Source organism: Adelges cooleyi, unplaced genomic scaffold, assembly GCF_023614345.1.
Source record: "Adelges cooleyi isolate 19-005CV unplaced genomic scaffold, UGA_ACOO_1.1 ACOO_flye_CR_arks_rails_tigmint_CR_PRNA_118, whole genome shotgun sequence".
Lineage (NCBI taxonomy): Eukaryota > Metazoa > Arthropoda > Insecta > Hemiptera > Adelgidae > Adelges > Adelges cooleyi.
The window spans coordinates 1,721,523-1,731,953 of NW_026095771.1; the positions used below are offsets into that span (position 1 = coordinate 1,721,523).

The following is a 10,431-nucleotide window of genomic DNA, read 5'->3' on the forward strand; positions in this document are numbered from 1 at the left end:
AGTTTGATTAGTTTCAACTGTACTTGTTCAAAATATACTTGGGTTGGCCTATACAAATTTAGACTGTACTTGGTTTATACTGTACTAGTTAGTGTCAACTAACTAGTACAGTGAACTAACTAGTGTCAATTACTGAGAATAATCAAACAATTTGTTTTCTTTCCAGGGACAATATATAGATGTTTTCATATTAAGTGACCTACAGTTACGATACACCCTGTGTACAGAAGTATAAATGATGACCAATTTAACATTATTTCAATCTGACAGGAGACTCCATCATACAACCTTCAATCTCATTAATATAATTCTACGGATATGTGTTGATGACTTCATCGGAGAACGCATCTTGGTCGATGACTTCTTCTTTGATGGTTTATCCATTCATATACGTTTGCGTTACTTTTGTCGCACATTCGTTCTCCTCCATGTTGTTTTTTGGGGGTCTATAAAAATAACTAATTATCTTTTATTTTTATCATTACAGTCTTATACATAGTTTCTTAATTACGATACGTTATGGACAATAAAGAGTCACGAGGTGGACCTAAAACTTTCAAAAAAACTACACAAGTACGGAGCAAGTATGTTCAAGTCGTTCAATATGTGATCGTTTCAATTTTTTTGTTAATAATAATTAAACATTATTGATTAACATTGTATAAATGTTTGTATTTTTTAAATAAAAACAGCACTTTACTGTCTACTATAACAAAATATTTAAACAGTACTGTTGAATTTACAATGATATGAAGTCTACAATGCACAAAGGGATATAAATTATACATTTTTTAAAAGATGAGAGCTTTAACTATGTTTCGTTGGAATTCGACTTTAAAAAAATATTATCCTAAATTTTAGAATAAATACATTTGAATAATTAAAAATATGCCCTTTATTTATGCCATTATTGGAAAATTTTTGTTATTAACTATTAGTTAATAAATTATTATTAGCTTTAATTTTTGTTTATAGACCCACAAAAAAATATTAATATTTTTTAAATGTTTTCAATAAGTCTTTAAACGTTTAATGGTTCCTTGAACATAATTTAGCGGCCCGTGATTGGTTCATTACATTTAAACGAGCCATTAAATTTATTAACTCTATGCAACCCAGCATTTAGTAAGATAAAATATAAATTGTGTCTAGCGAGAGATATTATGTTTGAAAATAATCAAAGAATTATCCAAGTTATGTGGGTAGCAGAGAAAGAAATAAGCTGAGACAAATAAAAGGAACAATAGACAAATGACCAAAGCAGAACCTGAAGCGAGAAGAAGCAACCACAATAAATAAATGAGACTCTGAATAGGTCTTACAAAACATTTAATGGAAAGAGAAGATACTTTAGCATAATCAGAGATCTGGATCACTCTAGATCTAAAGAGTAAAGATGGGCTATAACATACACAATTTTCTAGAAATTCTGCAGCTAAAATGTTTTTTACAAAGCGAAATCCCTTTTGACCTTTACAATGATTTCAATAGATATTAAATACTGCTATGGACATGTATATATCTGAAACTCATCCGCATGAATTATTCTTCCTATACCGTCTTGTGACTTTACCGCCCTACACGCTATAGTATAGTATATAAATGTTTTAAATATAATATTTAATAAAAAAAACAAAGTGCATAAAATATAATGATGAATGAATGAACACTATAATAATAGTATAAAGCTCACAATACAATAAATAATGTTGAACAATAATATAACTTGAATTAAATATAGCGATTTAAGTGCATAAAATAGAATAACAATACATAGCGATTATTGGTTTAAACTTGAAACGAAGGTACAGAAATTGTTATAAACGTTCAACGGGAACAGTTTCAGTGGGAGGATCGAGAATTGGTTCTTTCTTAAAATGTTCATGGCCGTTGCCTGGAAAGAACTCGGCTTTCTTATAAATCACTTTGCCACTAATTGTGTCCGTCGCGTTACCGAAGCTGTCGATTTTCGCTTCAAGTGGCAGTCGACTTTTAAGACCGGGATATAAGATGTCCTTTACATATTCGGTAATACAATACTTTGCAAGATCTCGACAGTTTTGTCGGGTTTTCGTTAACTTTATGTCATCGTCGGTCATGCGATCCGGGCATAGAGTTTCTATCCATTTCCATTTTTCTGCAGCCAAGACTTCCGGTGTCTTATCCAAACCCAGTAGTTCGTATGTCACCGGAAATATCGTGACGCCCAACACTTGGAGTACATGAAAAGTATAAACGTTATGATTTAAAAAAAAAAAGTTGCAATAATATAATTGTTAACTTAATCACCTACACAGCATAATATCAATCTAACTTAAGACACTAATTTGTTGAAAACAAATGAAAATGTTGGGGTTTTAAAACTTAAAATTTTTAAATGCGTTAAACGTCTAATTTAAAATTTGATAACAAGCTGACTACGCTGCTAAAGCGTTGTCGATTTTTTTATTTGGAATTTACGGGTTTTTAAATATATTTGAAAAAATGTTGACTATTTTGTAGCTATATTTACATATTAATACTAAACAAAGTATGTGTTGATTGTTGTAAAATGTTAAAGGCTGTATGTCACAGTATTTGTGTTAAAAAAATCATAGTTTCTGTTAATTTATTTAAACATATATAATAAGAAAAAAATCTGCTAAAATATTGTATTCACTCTAAAATCTAAATACAATATTAGATTCCCAAGGTAGTCGCATGATACAATTTTTACCAAGACCAAAAAATATAAAGTAGCATAGCCAAAAGCTAAGTCTAGCCCAAATGGATCAAAACGGTATTGTACTGTTGTAAGAAGTATCAAATTGAAATTATTGTATTATCACAAAATCGAGTATTGACTTAACAGAATAAGAGGCATACAAACTGAGCTTTGTCCAAACTGAGCTTAGCTCGTTTTTTACCGACATTTTTGTCACAGTCAACTCTCCCCTCACTTCGTCCTTAATTTAATTTGGTCAATGGCTATTTTTAATTGTTGAATCAAAAATCATATTCGTATAATGTAAATGGAAAAAAAAATAGTTTGTAATTACTAAACAAGGTGGACAATTGATATAATCCTTTTTCCTTCAGACAGCCGGACAAGTCTTTGCAGGCTTGGTGGATGAAACGCATGTCCTTCATGTAAATAAAACAAAAATGCATATGTAAAGCTGCTGGTTAATTTATTTTTTTATAATTATTAATTTCAACTAATAATAACAGACTATAAAATAATTAGAAATAAGTTTAATATCTTTTAAGTTATTGACTGGGTCATAGTAAACCAATATAAACCCGGTATGCTAAATCGAACATAAAATACTCAATACAAATGACTACATTGTTTGATTGTAAAATACAATTAAAAAAACTAAAGTTCGTGATTATAAAGAAATTACCACGTCAGTATATATTCTCAATACTATATTTTGTTCAATTTTTTTTTAAATTAAATAAACTTCAATTGAATTTTACATATTCATCATATTCCTTCCTAGCTTTACGTTATGTGTCATCAATATAAAGATTAGAGGTTGATGATTTACCTCAATTTCTGGTTCGTCTTCGCTATCGGCACCATCAACTGTCGCTTCTATTTCTTCATTTGCATTGTTGCTACTAGATGCCTTGTCCTTTATAAAAAAACATGGAATTTAATGTACAATAATAAAGTCAATTATATCAATGTTCGTGCCTACATAGTAGTTTCCAAGTCAGTATCTATTCTTATCATCCCTTTTTTTTTTAATAAAACAAATTCCTACTGATTTTTACATATTTATCGTATTCCTGCCTAACATTAGGTTGTGTATCATCAATATAACAATCGAGTTTTAAAGCTGGCTTTACCCGATTTGATGATTCGGCCTCACTACCGGCAACACTAATTGTTGGGTTGTTACCAATTGTCGACATATCCTTTATATAAACAAAAAAATATGTATAATATAATTACACAATATAGTGTATAGTATAGTTTTATTATAAATGTATACAAAAATAACATTTTTATTGAAAAGTAGTTTATTGTATCTACTTACAATTTATTAGTTTTATGGAATAATAATGAAGTACGATTTTTTAATATTTGGACAACTTTTATCTCATAACAAAATATGTAAGATGCAATCTGTGTATTAATGGATAGGTGATGTTTAAGATATATAACACTACTTTTTCAAGATACAAATAATTATGTCAATAATAATTCCATAACTAATAATCGATTGGCTTTTTTTTAAAACGCCTTAAATTGTTTCACATTGTAGTAATCGTTTTTTTCACACTTGTTTAAATTATCTATCATTTTGACTAACACTATTTCTGTTTCATAGGATATTGATGTAACCCTATAAAAGGTTCTTTAATTATATAATCATACAATATTTTTGTTATTTTTTAGATACTAAATGCTAAATTTACTATACTGTTATTAAACGACTACATTGTTTGATCGAATAACAAAGTCAATAACACCAATGTTCGTGCCTACATAGTAATTTCCAAGTTGGTATCTATTCTTATTACCCCTTTCTTATTTTAATAAAACAAATTCTTATAATAATGTGTATAGCAAAAAAATAAATAAAAAATAATATTTTTATTGTACTCATTTCCATAACACATCTCAGAACCAAATATGTAATCGGTCGTCTGTGTATTATAATGTTATACAACATGCTTAACCGAAAATTAAATACTGTATTCAAATGACTACTTTGTTTGATTATATTAAAACGTTATAATAAATTATTAAAGTGCATATCTATGTGTATGGTATTTAATACTTTGCCGGATTTGTTGTCCGATTCGGATTCGGATAGGCAAATAGTGTCATCGATTACTGTCGCTTCCGTATCATCACTCGAACTGGTACCACTGATTGCCTCGCCTAAACGAACACAAAAATAACACATGTTGTAAAAAAAAACGTTTTGGCCGTTTGGTATTTTAATACGTGTCCTAGAAGTTTGGCAACGACGCTCACGTAGGCTACCTTAACATGGTGTTGCAGTTTGTAGATAATTTACAGTTATTTTAATTTAGCCAATTAAATGATGCGGAGAAAGATATAGATTAAGATGTTTAAGATTAAGTTTAGCTATTAACCAAAGAATTGTAAAATGTATAAAATATAATAAGACACGACGGTAGGTCTATTAGCTTATGTAGACGACGTAGTATTGATGGAAGAATCTCAAGATAGGTTGGAGATATTATTCAGTAGACTGAATAAAGCAGCATCAAAAGTAGGGCTATACGTAAGCGAAGAAAAAACGGAGTATATGTTTTTGAGTAGACGAGGGCTACCTTTTTGACAGTCCATAAAGATAGATCACTATGAATTTAAAAGTGTTGAACAGTTCAAACACTTCGGTACTATTTTGACGGAAAAAAATAATGTAGCAAACGAGGTAGCAGCGAGAATTCAAGCTGGGAATGAATGTTACTATGGACTTACTAAGGTACTAATTTCACGAGCAATATCGCGAAGAATGAAAGAGCAATTATATACGTCCCTGATACGACCGGTTATGGATCAGAAACAAGGCCACTTAGAAAAATGGACGAAAACAGATTCATTGTCTTTGAAAGAAAAGTGTTGCGGAAAATGTATGGGCCAGTCAGGGACGAAATAACTGGGGAGTGGAGACGAAGAAAGAATATAGAGCTGGAAACATTATATAGTGGTTTGGATGTATTGAAGGTTATCAGAAGAAGAAGACTACGGTGGGCTGGCCAGATGCTTGGAGGAACCAAAATCCGCTACTACGTGCAGTGATTGAAAAAAATCCTGTAGGTAAAAGACCTTTGGGAAGATCAAGAATGCGCTGGGAAGATGTTATAAAAAAGGATGTCGAACAGATGGGGGAAGTGGTTCCAATTGGAGAAATCTAGCGTTGGACAGAGAAGGATGGAAGCTTGGTTGTGAGACGGGATGGTCATAAAGGCCCAATAAACCCAAGAAGAAGAGAAGATAAAATATAATATAATAGGACAGTCGATGAAAGAGACTATCGTGTGTTCTGCCTGTGCTTGTCATAATGTTAATATTATACAGTGCGACTTACCCGAGTGTAGGATTGTGAAAATAATCACAAAGACAAAACACAATACGATTTTTAAATCGATCATAATGATATTATATTAATTGGAAACTACTTGTTATGAGTAAAACGTTTTAGCAAATGAGCAATGATAAAAACTTCAGTTGTGTATTCTTTGACGGCTGCAACGGTGTACAATTTTTGTAACAGCGCAAGTAAAATAATTAAAGTCTAGAATTTATTATAATGACAGCTATTCAAACAAGGGGACGCCGTTAGCTTTAGTCGAAAATTGTCTTATTAATTACATTATTCTTACAATGTGACAACTGCTGTTTACCGGGCAAACATAGTGCGTTAATATGAGACCATAATTTCGGGATAAAGGCATGAATTTTAATTATTCGATAAAAATATTGTCACCGTTATGGCAATTCAATTTGAAGGTGGAAAATCGGCAGATATTTTATCGGGTTATCCGGTTTTGTGGTCGAATAAATTGATTTTTTCAGCTTTTGACTCACCAAAGTACCAATCGCATACGATTTCGGGTAATTTAGAGGTACTACTCGAATGATGTATGTCCATGGATAGCAATGTTAAAGATATAAAATACAAAATATTTTTTAAATTTTCAAAATAATTATTTAATTACCAATTGCTAATCGATTATTTTATGGTTTTTTTATTCACTCGATTTTTTATACGTTTTTTTAATAAATATCTATCCAATTTCTATCAAATCCCTACACCATTTCTGGTTTAACGACACATTGATGTAGTTGTATAAGACGCTATACGAATTTATAATAATACATAGTATTATTATTATAATAATACATAGTATTATAACACCTAACTTTATACCATGTTCGTTTGTTTTTAATGCATTAATAACTGAACAGTATAAAATATATTTGTCCGACCGCATTATTGCCTTTACAATGATTTCGATCGTTATTTAATATTGCTACCATCTACAGATTCACATATTGGAGGGATATTTATCAATCACAGCTATTATAATTTCAAATGTCTTGTGGCTACACACGTTAAAATATAATATTTAATAAAAATTAATAAAAATACAATGTTTGCAAAGTGCATAAAATATAATGGCGAACGATAATATGATATTATAACAAAGTTCAAGAAATATAACATTAAATGGTAACACTATAATAATATAAAACTCATAATACAATAAAAATAATAAAGAACAATAATACTATAGTGTGTGTGTAGAATATAGCAATTTAAGTACATTAAATGTAAAAATATCAATTATGATATTGCAGTGTGTTCCGAAATTTGGTTATTTATTTTAAATTTCAGGTGTGCAATATTCATGTTTTATATGTGCAATTATATTATCATTCAAAACTCAGTGAAAACTTAATTATTATAATTTTTTTTCTTTTAAATTCAGGAGTGCAACATTTTTAGGGTCGGTGCAATTGGTTTCACATAAAATTTGTAAACGAGGGTGAGAAATTTTTATCGACGTCTTCTAACGGGAACAATTCTAGTAGGATGAGCAGAAGATGTTGCTTCCGGTGTTTCTTTTGTAAATAAATCGCTTCCAGCGCCTGGGAAGAATTCCCATTTATAATAAATCTTTTCGCCCTCTCCGTCCACCACGTCACCCGCCTGGTCAACAAGTGGTTTTTCGGGCGATCGACCTTTGCGATTAGGATATATGATATCCAATACATACTCTTTAAAACATTCGTCTGCCCAATCTCGACAATTTTCTCGGTATCTTACCACATCAAAGTCTTCGTCTTTCATAACGTCAGGACACAATTGACGTATCCCTTTCCGTTTTTTTTCATCTAAGGCTTTTTTTGTTTTCTTTTCCAATTGTAGTATTTCGTACGTCAGTGGAAAAATCGAGACGCCCAGCACTTGAAATACATGGAAAGTATAAAGATTATATTATTTGTAAACACATTTGTGTATGTTATTGTTGACTTTATCGCCTATACAACATGACAGCAACTCAATAGATCAGAAACCGTAACTGTAGGGTACCTACTTTTTTAGGCCAAACATTAAAAAAAATCTGCCCTTACCCTATAAAATCGAGAAAAAAACTCCAAAAAAATTACAAATTTTTTAATTTAAAATTACGATGCTCTTTTTAAAAAAAAAAATAGTCTGATTAGTACCAAATTTGTTGGGAATATCCTTGGTTGTAATATTAAGAAATGTAATATAAATTAAATAAAATAGCAGCTTAGCTTAATATTCTACTGACATTGTTGTGATAGGCAAGCTCCCTCCCAAAATCTATCATTTAATTGCTTCAGCGTCTGTTATTATAGTTGTCGAGTTAAAAATTATGTTAATTTAAAATATAAGAATAAAATAAATGGTAATTACTGAACCAGGAAGATAATAGATGTAAATTTTTTTCCTCCAGACAGGTGGACAAGTCATTGCAAGCTTCGTTGATGAAACGCCTGTCCTTTATATATAAAAAAAAATACAATTGAAAAGTTGCACGTGAGTTATTTTTTACAATCAATTAAACATTTATATCATATACATATAATTTGCTCTGTAAATATCATTTATAAAAATAAATATTACAATATTGTTTACAGAAAATAAATAAATATCTTTTTACTGAGCACTACTTAGATTGTTAATGTTATAATAGAATACGATTTTTTTATTACTTGGCCACATTTATATCTCATGACGAAAAAACTGAAACACTATTTGTGAATTATAGGAAGATAGGCAAATTTTAAGATACGATATAATTTTTCAAGGTAAAATTGATTATGTAAGTACTACTTTTACACTCGTTTATTGATTGGAGATTTAAAAGATGCATTTAACTATTTTACGTTGTAGTAATCTTTTACTATTCACATTTTTTTAAAATTAATATCTAACATTAAATACTGTTTTTTTAAATAATTGATTATACGTTAATTAATTAAAACAAATGTTCATGCCTAAAAAGTAATTTCTATCTTGGTATCTATTTTCAATATTGCTTTTTTTCTTTTAATTTTGTTTTTATAAAATAAACGCCAACGGGCCTTTACATACCTATTCATCATATTCCTAATAAATTTACGTTGTATAATATCATTATAACATTCGCGTTAAGATTATCGATTACTTACTTTACTTTCAATTGCTTCTTCCGAGCTGCTGCTATTTGCTGCCACGTCTTAAAGAAATACAAAAATAACATATGTTTAAAAAAACACTTTTGATACGTGTCCTAGAAGTTTGGCAACACTGCTCTTGTGTGCTACCATACGATTTTGCCTATATTGCCCGGTAGCAGATAATTTATAATTATTTTAATTTAGCGAATCAAATGATGCAGAGAAAAATATAAATAGGATACAAATTATGATCGAGCAGCGTGCAGCAAAAAACCAAAAAAAATTATTAAAATTAAAAAATATATTATAGTTAGCCTGTCAATGAAAGAGACTTCTGTATTCTACCTGTGCTTGTCATAATGACTATATCAAACAGTGCGACTTACCATGGTGCACAATTGTTAATATTGCAAAAGCAAAATATAACACGAATCTTAACTGGATCATAATGTTTTTAATTGAGAATTATCGTAATAGTTAAAATTTTTAACAAAGAACCAACGCTAAAGTCTTTAAGAGAGCTTCTAAAGAGAGCTACTACAGTGTACAATTAAAAAAAAAAAACACTTAGGTAAAATATTTTTTAACTAACAGCTATTCAAACAGTGAACGGCGAAACTTGTCAAAATTGTTCTTATTAATTATTTTTTTCGAACAAAGTAAACAGTTGTTGTTTAATGCGCATACATAGTGCGTTAATACTGTAGATATAATTACACGTTTTATAGTGGCTACCAAAAACCAAAGCCTAGTAGTATATATTATTGTCGAATAAGTTCAATAAACTTAATATTTTGTGAGTGCTTTTAGGCCTTTAAATAGGTATCCTATGAGAGCGGTCTCGTTCAACGTTGCTATTGAATACACCACGTTATTACACTGCTTGTGAGCTGCATTGTGTGCAATTGGTATATAATACCATCTCTAGTATTGTATGTCTAGTGGCTGACAATACACGATCCCAGATGAATGTACACCAGCAATAAGCCAATGTAAAGTGTGTAAAAGAAAATCGAATTTGCACTTGACTTACAACCTTTTTTTCCCAACTCTTTAGGGCGTTCCGTTGTGCTAAACCTGTACTGTATAATGCAGGATAAAATTGTATTAAAAAATCTTTTCACGTAGCAAATATTAAAAGAAAATATATATTTTTCTACATTTTATGTTTAAATTCCCACACAAAAATCGATTCCATGCCAATGTTTGATCTAAATAAAATATTTTGACCATGATGTCAAGTACACGGTGATCTTATTTTTAAC

The 10,431-nt window shown here is 30.0% G+C and overlaps 2 protein-coding genes across 3 annotated transcripts; both read right to left on the minus strand.

Annotated features, from left to right (window-relative positions):
- Positions 1–1,651: 1,651 nt before the first annotated feature.
- On the minus strand, positions 1,652–6,251 carry LOC126847743 (uncharacterized). 2 transcript variants are annotated; one of them, XM_050588133.1, is made up of 6 exons: positions 6,060–6,250; positions 4,776–4,879; positions 3,838–3,906; positions 3,534–3,620; positions 3,039–3,123; positions 1,653–2,212 (listed from the first exon to the last, which is right to left on the minus strand). In XM_050588133.1, the coding sequence occupies exons 1-6, from the start codon at positions 6,121–6,123 to the stop codon at positions 1,818–1,820; spliced, it is 804 nt and encodes a 267-aa protein (XP_050444090.1). In that variant the 5' UTR covers positions 6,124–6,250; the 3' UTR covers positions 1,653–1,817. The 2 variants fall into 2 exon arrangements, with proteins under 2 accessions (XP_050444091.1, XP_050444090.1); XM_050588134.1 differs by lacking the exon at positions 3,838–3,906 and having other exon boundaries at positions 1,652–2,212; positions 6,060–6,251.
- An 877-nt stretch (positions 6,252–7,128) lies between these two features.
- Positions 7,129–9,714, minus strand: LOC126847739 (uncharacterized). The gene is made up of 4 exons (XM_050588120.1): positions 9,553–9,714; positions 9,179–9,225; positions 8,421–8,505; positions 7,129–7,942 (listed from the first exon to the last, which is right to left on the minus strand). The coding sequence occupies exons 1-4, from the start codon at positions 9,611–9,613 to the stop codon at positions 7,533–7,535; spliced, it is 603 nt and encodes a 200-aa protein (XP_050444077.1). The 5' UTR covers positions 9,614–9,714; the 3' UTR covers positions 7,129–7,532.
- Positions 9,715–10,431: the final 717 nt, after the last annotated feature.

Bases quoted from the DNA above. Each gene is read 5' to 3' on its own strand.
- LOC126847743 (XM_050588133.1), bottom strand. From the start codon at position 6,123: ATGATCGATTTAAAAATCGTATTGTGTTTTGTCTTTGTGATTATTTTC. The intron at 4,880-6,059 runs GTAAGTCGCACT...GTGTTCGTTTAG, and splicing joins TTTCACAATCCTACACTCGG to GCGAGGCAATCAGTGGTACC. The intron at 2,213-3,038 runs GTAATTACAAAC...ATGTACTCCAAG, and splicing joins TCAATTGTCCACCTTGTTTA to TGTTGGGCGTCACGATATTT.
- LOC126847739 (XM_050588120.1), bottom strand. From the start codon at position 9,613: ATGATCCAGTTAAGATTCGTGTTATATTTTGCTTTTGCAATATTAACA. The intron at 9,226-9,552 runs GTAAGTCGCACT...TATTTCTTTAAG, and splicing joins ATTAACAATTGTGCACCATG to ACGTGGCAGCAAATAGCAGC. The intron at 7,943-8,420 runs GTAATTACCATT...ATGTATTTCAAG, and splicing joins TCTATTATCTTCCTGGTTCA to TGCTGGGCGTCTCGATTTTT.